Source organism: Trachymyrmex cornetzi, unplaced genomic scaffold (assembly GCF_001594075.2).
Source record: "Trachymyrmex cornetzi isolate Tcor2-1 unplaced genomic scaffold, Tcor1.1 scaffold83, whole genome shotgun sequence".
Lineage (NCBI taxonomy): Eukaryota > Metazoa > Arthropoda > Insecta > Hymenoptera > Formicidae > Trachymyrmex > Trachymyrmex cornetzi.
In genome coordinates, this window is record NW_017300169.1 from 2,064,988 (window position 1) to 2,079,286 (window position 14,299).

At 31.7% G+C, this 14,299-nt stretch overlaps 1 protein-coding gene across 2 annotated transcripts in view; it reads right to left on the reverse strand.

The window, feature by feature from the left end:
* Mitf (transcription factor Mitf) overlaps nucleotides 1-14,299 on the reverse strand; it is a 99,881-nt gene that overhangs the window by 61,761 nt on the left and 23,821 nt on the right. For both annotated transcript variants that reach the window (XM_018519595.1, XM_018519594.1), the window contains exons 2-3: nucleotides 7,907-8,114; nucleotides 4,598-4,993 (exon numbers count right to left, since the gene is read on the reverse strand). In XM_018519595.1, the coding sequence (XP_018375097.1) occupies nucleotides 4,598-4,993; nucleotides 7,907-8,114 (604 nt within the window). The remainder of the gene's footprint in view (nucleotides 1-4,597; nucleotides 4,994-7,906; nucleotides 8,115-14,299) is intronic.

Sequence of the window (14,299 nt, forward strand, 5' to 3'; positions counted from 1 at the left end):
CGCAACGACAGTACATTATTACTTTCAGTTTGCGACGTAGAAGGGTTAAAAAAAAAAAGAAAAAAAACTTATGTCGCGCAGTATGCATTCCCGCATGTACTTTACGCGCGTCGATGGCTTTTATAATGTCGACGAAAGCAACGGTGTGCGGATTAACCCGCGCAAAAATTTTCGCGTCGACGGCAAATTATAAAGAAGAACGCGACGCAAAGGTCTTTCTCGTAACTTGCGTTCGGCGTTAAAGTTTGCTGACTTCAAATTTTGCGCAGAATATTACGTTGTACACATGTTGCGATGCTGGCAAAAGACTGAGAATCAAAGAGCCGGATTTTGTGGTAAATTTCTCTGCGTTTCACGGCGTAGTGCGTCCGACGCTGCAAGAAAAAGAGCAAAAGAAGCGGTTTTCAAAAGTTAATATTAATATTCCGTTATTATTAATTTGGCCATATTTTGCATATAAAAAATAAAAACCTCGAATTTCAAATTTTTTATGTATTTATGTTACTCTATCATCAAAAGTAAATCTTTCTTAACTAAACTGCGCAATGTCGAAAATATACATATAATATAGCACATTGAGAAAAATTTCTGATTAAAAATGAACAAACCAGTGGATTCTGATTATATCAATCAGAATCCCGGTTATCATAACTGGACATCTGATTATCTCGCCTAAAATTGTAACAGATTTAACTATAAAATTCTGATTCGTCCATTTTCCACTAGAACTCCAATTAACGCAACCTGCAGACTCTTTTTCCAGTGCAGCATCGGAAAAATAATGTTAGCAATGTTAGATATAATTACGCGGAAAGAGCGGCTTTGCTAAAGTAGGTTTTTAAAATTTTAATTAAATACACAGATCTAAAAATAATTTTGTTGGTCCACCAAAATAATTATATAGAGTGCTCAAAATTAGTTGCTAGAATGTTAGAACTTTTTGTAGCATTGCTCGTCACGCTTAAATGTCCTACATAATTATTTTAATATCCCACAAAATATTTTCAGATTTGTATCTAGCTAAATTTTTAGGTTTTCAGCAAAACTATTTTTTTCATGTGTTGGACGTTTATAACGATTGAATTAATAACGGTGTGTCCACAATATACCAAAAGAAATTTTTTAACTGCAACCGTTTTCTGTATAAATGTGGTAAAGAAATTAGCGAATATTCACTCGCCATTTGACGTTAAAAATATCTCGCGCTCGGTCCTGCAAAAATAATACATTGTGCACACACAAATACCGTATGTGTTGTCACCGAGAGTTCGTAATCAGAAAGCCACTGAGCACCAAGTTCGCAGTGAGAATACGAACCGATGAAGTCTTCCAGAGACCTACTTTCCAAGTTTCCTCCCGTTGGTCGTTTGCGGATCTGCTTTGCGACGCAAATCAGATCGATTTGCAGACCTAGACAGCAATTAGCACCGCGTGCGTGCCGTGAATCCCGCTTTAGTGTTGCAGCGTCATGAAACGTGCTGCCGGTATCATGCTAAGTGCACGAGCGGTTCCTTCGCGCGCGCGTTTGCGGATTCTTTTAAGACGCGCGCGCGTAAAAGGTAAGGAAAAGGAAGACCGATGCGCTTCGGCGACGAAGAACGATCGCAGAGAATCAGCCGTGAATATAAGTATGAACGAATAAGTATGAAGTCCCGAAGATACACAGAAAATTTGTGTTTATTTTGACACATTTTACGTGTCCCAAAAGATCCACTCAAATTTTTGTGTTAATTTAATATAAGATAAATATATTAAGAAGTAACGCAAATATTACGTAAAAAAGGGGAGATTTCCGAAAACCAATTACCTCCGATTTCGATGAAACTTTGTAAAAAAGCTTCTCATTTTAGGTTAAAATAAAAGTTTTAAGGGATTTTTTATGACTCTTACGAAAGTTTTTTTTTTTTTAATAAAATAATGAAACGAACAATATATTAGTTTATATCTATTAATGGATTTACAACTTTCCACGCAAAATAAAGTTCCATCAAAATCTATCTAGTTTTCCGGTAATGGAGTTCTTTCAAAAGAGGAGGGAAGGAGAACGGAAACCACTGCGTCCACTCATACATTTCACGACACGAAGCAAGTTTCCACACGAATTTACAACTTTCTACGTAAAATTTAAATTATAAAGTTAAACATATTACATTTAAATTGTCAACTTTATTTGTTAATAACTTTTTAATGAATAACGGTGTGACGACATTCAAGCGGTGCGACTGTAATCCACGCAAAGCAAAGATCCGCACACTCCCCCCCACTCCCTAAATAATAATAACACACACCATTCCTTTTGCTATTTTATATTTAAAAAGTGACTTTTTTGTAGGAATCGCTAAAAATCCCTTTTTATAAAATTTCCTCGAAATCGGAAATAGTCTGTTTTTCGAATTTTATTCACAATATTTAATAATATTTTAAATTAATACATTTTATTCATGTATCTTAAAATATATAAACATTTCAAGATACAAAAAATGTTTTATGTACATTTAAAAATTTTTTAATATTCAATGTATATTTTAAATTTTGAAATATAAAACTGCTTATTGTTCTATAATATGTTATTTGTTTAGTTATTCATAAATTGTGTTATTTTGACGTTAATAGAAACGTTGAATATTAATTTAACGCAAAATATTTACAATCAAAATAATACGAATACAATCACATTATGTAAACCGATTCCTTTCCACTGTACTATTTATAGGGCATCATTTTCCAAATTTTTTTTTTATATGTATCTAATATTTTTTTAAAATATTTTTTTAAGATTTTTCTTAGATCTTTTTAGGTTGTATGTTTAATAGCAAAATCGTTGGATATAATGAATAACAGTACTATGTATTTTGCCGCTCTTAGACGACTGTTCAGAAATAAATTTTTTTCAGTCACAAAATATTTATAGAAACGTTAAAAAATTTTGATGTATTATTTATAAAGAGATAATTAGGTGTCACTACAATGTATGAAATTCAAATAAAATTTAAAATTGTGTATATATATGTTGCAATCGTGCAAAACTTGCCATTCTATAAATAGAAAGTAGTCCAGTGTAAACTAGTCCTAAAGTGATCAGATTTTCGTATTAGACAAATTCAAATCAGTGATGTGAGAATGCAAATACAATAGCATATGGAGGTGTATTGGCAGCACACATCAATTATCAAAATATAGTGTATACTATATTTAAAAGTGTCACCAAAAAATTAAAAGGAAAAAGTCAGGAACCGATGGTGATTAAAATTTAAAACATACAAATTTTAACAAAGATCGGTTTTAACAAATACAAAATGTCTTTTGTTGTGTAGATTCTGTAAATCTTAACGATAATGTCGTTATCGTTATAATGGTGTTACAGTTTTTTAATCACATAATATACCTGCGCAACGATAATATAATGATAACGATATTATCATTAAGAAATACAGAATCAAACTATAGTCGAGAAATTATTCAAAGCGCGACGTCACACGTTTCGCGAGATTACGCAAGAATCGACGATGTGTTGGAGAATACTAGTGATTAATTATTAAACGAGTGAGAGAGTGAAGTTGCCGCCCGGCGACACGGGATAACCGACGGATTACATAAGACCAGTTAGCGTTAATCGAAAACGTCGTACGTAGATTGGATGGAATGAACGGGAATGACTTATTGTTAGAAAAATAACTTTCCTTACGATGTCGCGAGGCTTCTTGACGCACACAGCTACGTCATTTTGGTTTCATCGATCGAAACTCGCGCATTCCGAAATCGAAAATGGCCATTATATTATTACTCCAATATAAAATCTACTTTCCCATTTTCTTTCATACACGGAAAAAAATGAATTATCTAAAATTTTAGCTAGATAACAAATCTGAAAATAATTTTGTAGTTATGTGATAAAAAAAACTCAAGGCTAATGAACAATACTGCAGAAAATTTTGATATTCTATATAGTAATACAGTAACTAGCTTGAACGTCCTACACAATTATTTTAATAGTTGAATAAAATTATTTTCAGATTTGTCTAGCAAAATTTTTAAATACTTTAGCGAAATCATTCCTTCTATATCCTGTTTTCATTTCTTATCTCTTCTTTCTAAAATCTCAAATAAATCAAATTAATCTTCTAGCTTTTATGCAAATATTTTTACCATTCTTTTATAATTCTATAAAGTTTTCGTCTAACCCATTTTATAATTCTTACCTGGCACATCTCTACACAGAAAAACCGATTTTGCTAAAAGATCTAAACTTTTGCTAGATACAGCAAATCATTTTGTTGAACTGTCGAAATAATTATGAAAACTAAAAAATGATGTGCAATGCTATAAAAATGTTGATATTTTAACAATCAGTTTGATTTGCAACAAAATTATTTTGATGGTCTAACGAAATGATGATATTTGATCTGTATTTAACAAAAGTTGAGATCTTTTCACAAAATCGCACTTTCGGTGTATTTTTAACTTTTGAATGAGGAAGAGATTGGATATTTTCGCTCGATGAAATATCATATCTTAGATATCTAGTTTCTCGCATTTGAGAAACACTGCGTTGTACTGTGTCCACGCAATCAACTCGCATACTACACACCACACGTACCTCGGAGTTGCTGGTGGCGACGCTGGACAGACCTGGGGACATGGTGCCAGTGGTGGTAGGGTCCGGGCTTGCCGAGACCACCGTCGGGTGATGCGGCAGCAGCGCGGGGGCGTGCGGATACGAGGCGAGATGAGGATGCTGCGGCTTCGGGTGATGCAGCTGCGGGCCGGGCGGTGCACTTTGCACCACCATTGGGACGGGTGGCGGCCCGGCGTCGACCGGTGTCCTGCCGCCGCCCTCGCTACCGGCGCTGCCGCTGACGACCGCATTGCCGGCACTGCCGCCGCCGCCACCGCCCTCACCGCCACGAAACGACTCGTGTAGGTATTGGCGCACCTGGTTCTTCTGCTTTTGCACGACGTGATAGCGAGTCGGATTCTCTAACAGCGTGCGCACCTGAAGAAAATCGGCACGTCGTGGTGCGTTAGCTCTTTATTTGCGGACGAGTCGCGTAGACAGTGATAATTAATCAGAGAATCGATTAAGCCCTCGTGCACAAATCTGTACTGTTAATGTGCTTTGCTTATTATTAATGCTTTTTTTATTAACTATCTTTAGATTTCCTAATTTAGCAAATGTATTATACTGTATGGTCGCTAATGTAATGGAAAAAATATTTAATAAATGAATAAAAAATGGAGGCACATTATTACTTTTTTTTACAGATAATATCAATTTTTAAATAATTTCTAATTAAATGTTTCTAGTGCAAAATGAAATGTAAGGAAAATTAAACTGACATTAGTATTCGATCCGCGATGTGTCTTTTCTTAACCTATTATATATTAATCTAATATTCTTGTATGTATAATATTATTTTAAATTATTCAGATATTATGATATCTAGTATGTAATTACAAATCTATATAATATTACGAAATACGATCACTTAAGATCACTTTTTAATATTATAGTGCTTCAGCAGGGAGTGAAAAAACTTATAAATAGTCATTAAGGGTTCACAAAGACGCGTTTATCATATCATCCCCTTTCTTGAAAAGTGATAAAACAACTTTAAAAAATGTAATTTTTTTAGTTACTACCATGAATGAGCTAAGTAAATATTACCCTACTTCATCAAAAGTGAATTAACTTAATTTAATAAAAATTTGTCAAAATCATTACAACTCAAAAAAGTAGTTTTTAATGGCACGAAAATGACAAAAATAACATTTGATCTGTCAAAGAATATATTTTTTATATTTGATGAATCAATAATTTTCTATTAAATAGTGTTCCCCTTTTCTAGAGAAAACTTAATTTTTAGAGTTGTATCACTTTTAAAATAAGAGTGCGATATCTGTATATAAGAAAAAGATTAAATTTAGAAATTATTCTCAATTACTCTTTATAACGATGTTTCGGGTTTAAACATCTATATCTCATGTAAAAATTCTGTGATGAGACCATTATCGCAGCTATAATATGTTCAACCTTTCACGAATGCAGCAACCATATTGCGTGGAGCTAATTGCAAGGTAAACCATCTACGATTCTCGTGTCTTCTCTCTCTCATATATCCTCTCACCATCTACCCATTACTTTGGGGAGGGGGGGGGAAGGACAGTTCTAACAGTATAGACATGGTGTACCGAATAGATCTATTAACGACGCTACAGAATTCGGCTCGCCTTACTGCGATACGGCAAACTACCGGAACCTCGGAACTATAAGGTATCGTTATCTTAGCCACGCCCGCCCTTCTGTATGTATATCTATATGCACGGAGCTTTAAGCGACGGAAACGCAAACAATGGTAACCGAATGCTTGACCCAACGCTACTTGGATAACAAGACTCTATCTAGGAAAACCCCCCGTCGCGGTGGACTTGGGATACTTCGGTACTTACGCCAAGTTCTATTATAGCTTCAACGGACGCCCCAGTTTTGACACAAAACATCAAATACAAGGAAAATCAAAGAAAGAAGCTAAGAATGTCGACAAAAGATTGGGACTTTCAATTGTCATACTTTATCAAACTATACGTATTATATTATATCGCGCTCCTGCAAGAAAAGTAACACAAGTAAAAAATTCAATAAACAAACAGATGAAAACGAGCAATTAGGAATTGGCGCTGTATTTTATAAAGCAAAATTGCGCGATACACAATTTTGCTTTAAAAAAGCTTTATTCTTCAGCAAAACAACATAAAAAATTATTACGTAAATTGAGGTTCATCTCACAATCATTGTGAGGCAGTAACTGTAATAATTACTGTAATAATTTTTTATGTTGTTTTGCTGCAGAAGGTTAAAAGATTAACCAAAACATGTACTAATTGTTTTCTTATTATTGAAATAAAGCTTGTTTAAAGCAAATTTGCGTACCGTCTACAGCGCCAGTTCCTAATTGGCCGTTGTTATTTGTTTGTTTATTGAATTTGTTATCTCGGGAATTTCGTTAGTATCGTTATCCTTTCAAGTGGAAAATATAAAATTGTTTATGAGAAGAAAAAGAAAATTACATATTTTTATTATTTACTACGGCATAATTAAATATAAGTCAACAAAAACCTAATTACAAATTGTTTATTTTAAGTAATATAAATATTAATTTTTTTATTTTGGCAAAAATAGATTTATAAGTTTAGTTGTATATTTGGTTATTTGTAGATTTTCCTCTATATTACTATAATATTGTTTATCTATTTTTATTTATTTCAAAAAAATCATATATTGAAAAACAATATAAATTTTTTCATAAGGAAATGATATTCCTCAAGCAGTATATTCAATGCAAATTTAAAAAACTCATTATTACTTTTAAAAACTATTCCTATTTTGATTTGTGTCATTTTTTCTGGTATTACTTTTTCTTGAAAAAATATTTAAAATTAACTTCTATTCTTCTATTCTTAACTTCTATTCTTTTTTCTGATTGAAGGTCGATGCATTTAGAATATAATCTGTACATAATACGAAATTTGAAAAATTTCAATTGTCCCTTTTCTTGAAAAAAAGATTATTCAATTTTTAATACATATGTGTATACGTATACATATATATGTACATATATATGTGCATTATAAATTATTAACTAATGTGAAATAGATATACAATAATATAGTATACACGATATACAACGTACTGATGTATATCGTGTAATAATTACATGCGCAAAGGGAATGAGTAATCACGCAATTCATAATGTCCCGTAATGTAATAACGTTAGGAATTTATAATTTAATATAACAACATGATATTGCGCAACGCAAAATAATTTTATCAGGTTGCATGATTCGAGCTTTGCGCGAGCAATTTAGCATCGATCGTGCAGATCGGATGATGTACGAAGGCGACACATACTTGTAATACTTGCGGTGGAACATCCACACCGATAGTGGGCAACGGCGTAGGTGGCACTGGTCTGGGCGGTGCGGCAGCTGGCCTTTGCTGCTGCAAGCTCTGCCGGAATTCCGCCTGTCGCCTCTCTTGCTCCTGCAGCTGCTCCCGCATCAGCTGCAGCTTCAATTGCGTGCGCGACGTCGGCGTCGCTGTTTTGAACGTCGGCGGACTGAAAAAAGCCAATATTTCCTTCACGTAAGACTTTATCGAAGACTTCTTACTCCGGTGTACTTTTACCATTTATATCCACGCTAACTTGCGCACGAAAGCAATCGTTTAGTGTCTTTGAAGAGACAACGATCGTCATTCGTTTTGCATTTATGTTAAAATCAGATGATTGTGCAACATACTTTTTTGTGTTGAATTTTTAACGTATATCCGTATATTAATTTAATGTGATTGTATTATTTGAATATTTTGCTTTTAAGTGATATTTCTTAGTGTGTTAAAATAATATCATTTATGTAAGTAAACAAATAACAAAAATAATAAAGTAAATGACCAAATAAAAAAAGATAATGTATTTTAAAACGTAAAGTCTGTATAAAAATGAATAAAATTATGTGTTAATTTAACTCTTCTATAATTCATAATTTTTCAGCTTTTCTCTACCATTTCCCAAGATTTCCACTAAAAATGTAAAAACGAAAATAAGATACAATTTGTGTAAACAGTTGTTCGTTATTCAAAGAGTGAGATTTCTGAGGCGTTATAACAAAATTCGCATAAAAATATAAAAATATTTACTGTTTAAAATTCGATATATAAAAATACCCATGCATTGACAGAAGGATTTGTTAATTTTACTTAAAAAAAACATGGTTTCACAATTTGTTTACAAATTGCGTCTGCATTATATTTTTTGTGCTATTTTTTTACATGATATTTGTGTTACCTTCTAATATATTTAGCTTGTGTTAAATTAAGATAAAAAATTTGAGTGGACCGTTTGAGACTGAATTGTTTTGAATTTAACGCAAATTTTCAAACTGTGTAATGTAATTCAATTAATTCTTGTTTAATAATACAGTTAAATTACGTAAACAATTAAGATTTTTAGACGCATCTCTACAAAAATATCGTAAAGATTGCTGAATTACGAATAATAAACATATAAGATAATAAGATACCTGAGCCGAATAAGGTCCAGCACTAAATAAGTCATACTTTTAAATTTATTACTTAAAAATGCGCTTTACGTCTAGAGCATATACTTAAAAAATGTGACATTAGAAATAGAGGAAAAGAAGTTAAGAAATTAGAATAGGCAGCAACACGTTTGTTTAATGCAACAGAAACTTAATAGTACAAATTGGTATTATTCTTTAAATTATAATATTGTAACGTATTCATATAGTCATACAATAAAACTAATGTAAATAAACTTCTCAGTAAAATGAACATTATCCCGTTATCGATTTAAGTCTTATATCGAAGCAAGTTGACGAATCATCTAGAATAAGACTCAATCATTTACGATGCTGCGCGTTTGTGTCGATAAACGCGAGAATATTCAGCGTTGTCAGCTGAGCGAACGCATCGAGTCCCAAGTCCGAGGCGAGACCAATTAATCTCGTAGCGCAAACACGATTGAATCGAACTATCTCCGCACTTCTCTCTGACGAGAAGAAACCCAGTAAAGCCAATCGGCACAATTCGCGGCGGCCATCTAGACAAGTCATTAATGACGCGACAGGCAGATAATAGTCATCGCTTGTAATTACATCGCATCGTTTGAAATGTCAATCGGCAGAATCGTCGGAAAAAAATGATACAAATCTGACCAATCTTACACGGTAAAAAACATTGTGTATTTGTGTTGGAAACAGTCCACTCGCGTTTTTGTTAACCTCGTTTGTGTTAAATTTTGTTAACATATTCGAATGTTAATTCGACATAAGTGATCATGTTATTTAAGTTTTTGTGTTAAATTAATATTCAATGTTTCTTAGTGTCAAAATAACACAATTTATAACATAAAAATAATATATTTTAAAACGTAAATTCTAAAGATAAATGAATAAAATACGTATTAATTTAACATGTCATAATATAATACTTTAAAAAATCAAGGAAATTCAAATAATGAGAGTAGTAGCACAGTTAATGAGCGCAAAAATTAATAATGTATTTAAATATATCATCTCAAAGAATTGTTCAAACGTTTCGACACTTTGGAGTCTTCCTCAATGAATATCATAATAATAGTCAATTATCCACACTCTGCTACTGGTCAGTTACTTATGGATACAACGTCCAAAATGAGAAAAGATCTTTATGATTAGTGACTAATTTCTAAGCTGAAGGAAGCTACTTTAACATTCAATTTTTTTATTGTGTTCCTGAATTTTTCACAGCTAGATGAAATAAAAAATAAAATATATGAATTACATATATTTTTTTGAAATAAATCTGTGACGTTATTTTGCGCCTTGGTTTTTTTTTATAAAACAACGATTTTATTATGGAATTAATTGTCTTGAAAACTCGAGATCATTTTCAAGTAATGTATTAATAATAAATCTTAAGTTTTTTTGTGAAATCTAGGATAAGAGAGTAAAAAACATCTGTCGATCATTCCTATAACAGTGCCCCTCTTTTGGGACAGTGGATGTGCTGACAAAAAGTTGAGAAACCTGCCCGAAAACATCGACTTATGAAACAAATCGAATTCCAGCTCACTATTATTATTTATTATAGTGATGTCTAAAAAAAATTGATTGAATGCCCTCCAGACTCAATCGTAAATTGAATTCTCGGGTGAAAGGACTCAAAAATTTGTTTCACAGTATCAATCATATCCATTGGAACAGTCATAACAATGTCTTCTAAAATACAGAGGCAAGGATATGGGTATTTTTCATGTCGTTTCGATCTTTAAATCCTGAAGTACTAAGTCCGCCACAATGGGAGAAAGAGGGAAATCTATTGGAGTACTGAATTTTTGTTGATAAAAACAATTGTCAAATGTAAAATAAGTGGTATTTAAAACTAATTGTACAGTCTTAATAAATTCAGTCTTAGAAATCATGCAATTTTCAAAAAATGGAGCCATCTTTTTGAAATAATCTCAATGGCCAAATCTGTAAATACATTAATAAATAAAGACTTTACATCTAATGAAATTCAAACAAAATTAAGTTCTATATATGCGTTCTGTAATTTTGTAACTAACTGGAAATTATTCTTATATAAATTAAATTATATACGTTACTAAAAGATTTGGAGACATTATTAGCTATAATATTATGCAAGAAATTCGCTAATGTGTAACGGACTATCGATCGAAAAAATAATTAGTCTAAACGGATAATTAGGTTTAAGCACTTTTGATAACCCATACGCTCTTGATAAATTGCCATTGCTGCAGGGAAATTCTCTTATATATCAAATCATCAAAAATTTTCTATTTCAGGAGCAATTCTCTTAGACTTTTTACCAGTAGAGCGTAGATAATTTACTATTATGATATTCACTGACAAAGACATTAATATTATGTTAAATAAACACAAAAATTTGAGTAGACCGTTTGGGACATGTGAAATGTGTTACATTCAACACAAATTTTCCAACAGTGTATAAATAACAAGTTCTGTATATATTTTAAACACACTGTAAATAAGATAAGCAAAATAAATTAATTATTAATGCAAGCTCTTCATTAACATAATGAATTGTATTAGCCCTTAACTGACATCATAAAGAAATAATTAATCTTGCATCTTGGAAACGTTTTTATTATACTTTTCGATGTTTAGACTCTTATTTATTTATTTTTCATTGATCCTTATTTAAAACATATTAGTAGACATTTTGACAGACGTTGAAAAATTTAATACGTCCAGTGAACCTATGACGATAGTTAAGAGTTAATGTAACAATTATATAAAACAGATTAACATATTAAAGGAATTAAAATAAAAAATAGATCCAATCTGTATTCAATAAGAACATTTTACTGCCTATCACGTCTGCGAAAAGATAATTTTTGAAGTTGATTCATTCAGACAACTACACAGGAACATTCTTTATTAATGTCCCCGATCGCTCTACCAAATGGTGTTAGAGAATTAATGGCGCTATGATTCGGACGTAAAGTCGAGTAATGGTATTACCGAGTTTTGGCAACATTACTATGATTCGACAATATTCCCACAAAAAAAAACGCGCAGAATTTCTCGAATAGCAAAACGGCTATACACACGCGCACGCACACACACACACACACACACAAAATAAAATATCATGTAAAGCGCATAATTTATTGCGAATCGGAAGTCAATAAAAAGAAACAGAATTTTCATTAAACTTGAACAAATTCCTAGGAAAAGGGTAGAATTTTGCGAGCACATAAAACAAATCGTTGCAGTTGCATATTTCGCCTTTATTTCCATTGATACCGGGGCGAATAAATTTTTTTCGCTTACGCACTATTAAAAACAAATATGTCACAAAGACGCATGCCAGGCGTCCATTTTATTACTACAGTTAAAAGACATTCCCAATTCGGGAACAAAGCCAAGGTCTAGTTGTAAGAAAGCCAAAATAGAGAGGGATTGTGCAATGTGGATCGAACATTATAGTTCCTGCCATTCGAAGTGATCTCTCTTTCTCGTTGTATTGCATTTATTCATATCATAGATATAACAAATATATTCAATATAATATAAAAAAATGGAAATAAGGATAAAAATAAGAATTCAAATAAAAATACAGGAGCTATGTGCTTATTATAATATTAATAAAAGTAAGAAACGAAATAAAGTAATCAATATAGATAATCAACAATAATATAAATAAAATTATAAAAATAATTAATTTTGTAATTAGTTATTAATTTATTTATGAAATATCTTATCTATTGTAATTATAATTATTCGGATATCTTATATAATATTTTTTATTTACGCTAAACCGAGGCTGACATTAATGTGCTTTAAATAAAAAAAAAGAGAAACCTTTATTTATTATTAAAATAGTGTTGGAGAAAGTACATCAAACATTCAATACCTAAATGACGACTACGAAATTTCACAGAGCTTCGGTCCAATTAAAGAATTCAATGAGACCTCTTGGTTAAAGCTAAAAATTATGTAAAGAAATTTTACGTTAAATTTTAGAAGAGCAGTCCAATACATTTTTTACATTGCCATTGGATAAGAATAGATAGTTAGAATAAATACTACATTGATAATGGAACTTTAGAAATAAATACTTAAGACAGCTAAATGATCAAACTTTGAATACGAGATTCGATCTTGCAACCAATAGAGAAACAGAAGCCTCGTTTACAAAGGAGGAAAAGACATTAAATATTCGACCAAGTCTTAAACTCAAAAGCCGTCGTCTTTGTGCGATTACGAAATTAAAAATTCTTCCGTTTCCAGTCACGGTACGAGAGAGCTACCGTAATAAAGCTGTTACAACTTTTATAATAGTAGTACCGGCTGACTCGTGAAAGGCGATTTAATCAGAACACCGACTTTCCCGGAGACCATTAAAATGTCTTACGAATTTTTCTATCGCCTAAGAGACGAACTTGCTTTTTTCTCTCGTAATATTATTGTTTTTAAAAGCTCTGATCCTTTTTATCAACATGTTTATGGAATTTTGTTAAAATTAATTAAAATTATAATTTAAGATTTTTTGCTCAATATTATATTACACGATGCAAATATTACGGAAAAGATGTATATCTTTATTTATCATACACTTTTAGTTTTATTAGATTCATAATGAAATGTCAAAGAAATTTTATAATACAAATTTTTATGTTATATTAATATGTTATGCTAATTAAATTCTTCATTACATTCCTTTATTATATTTATTATATTTATTGTAGCACATTGAAATTCTTATTACATAAATATGCGATAAAGTACCAATATAATTAATGAATTTAAAGAAATAATCGCGACGAGGGTCACAATAGAATGTAAGAATCGGGTATTACCAATGTTGGCTGAGTTCACAGAAAACTCGTGACCGATTAAGAAACGGAACGAAAATACTCTGATAGAAGATTGGAAAAGTTTCTGATGAAAAATTTTCTGTGGATAAGGTCGAAGTTGAAATGGAATTGGATACTTCCCTTCCTTTCGGATAATCGTTGTATTGATATTTTGTGGGAAAGTCCAGTATTCGCGATAGTGCATATGCTTTTGATTGCAACTATTCATATTGTTTTAACTCTTGCTGTATTGAATTTCACTTGCTCGTTATACCATTAATTAGAGAATTTAATATCATACCTGAACGAATCTTACCATTGAAAATCGATATAGCTAAATTACTCTTGTTAAAATCTAATTAAACGCATCCTTAGTAGGAATTTAATTATTTTCGAATGTC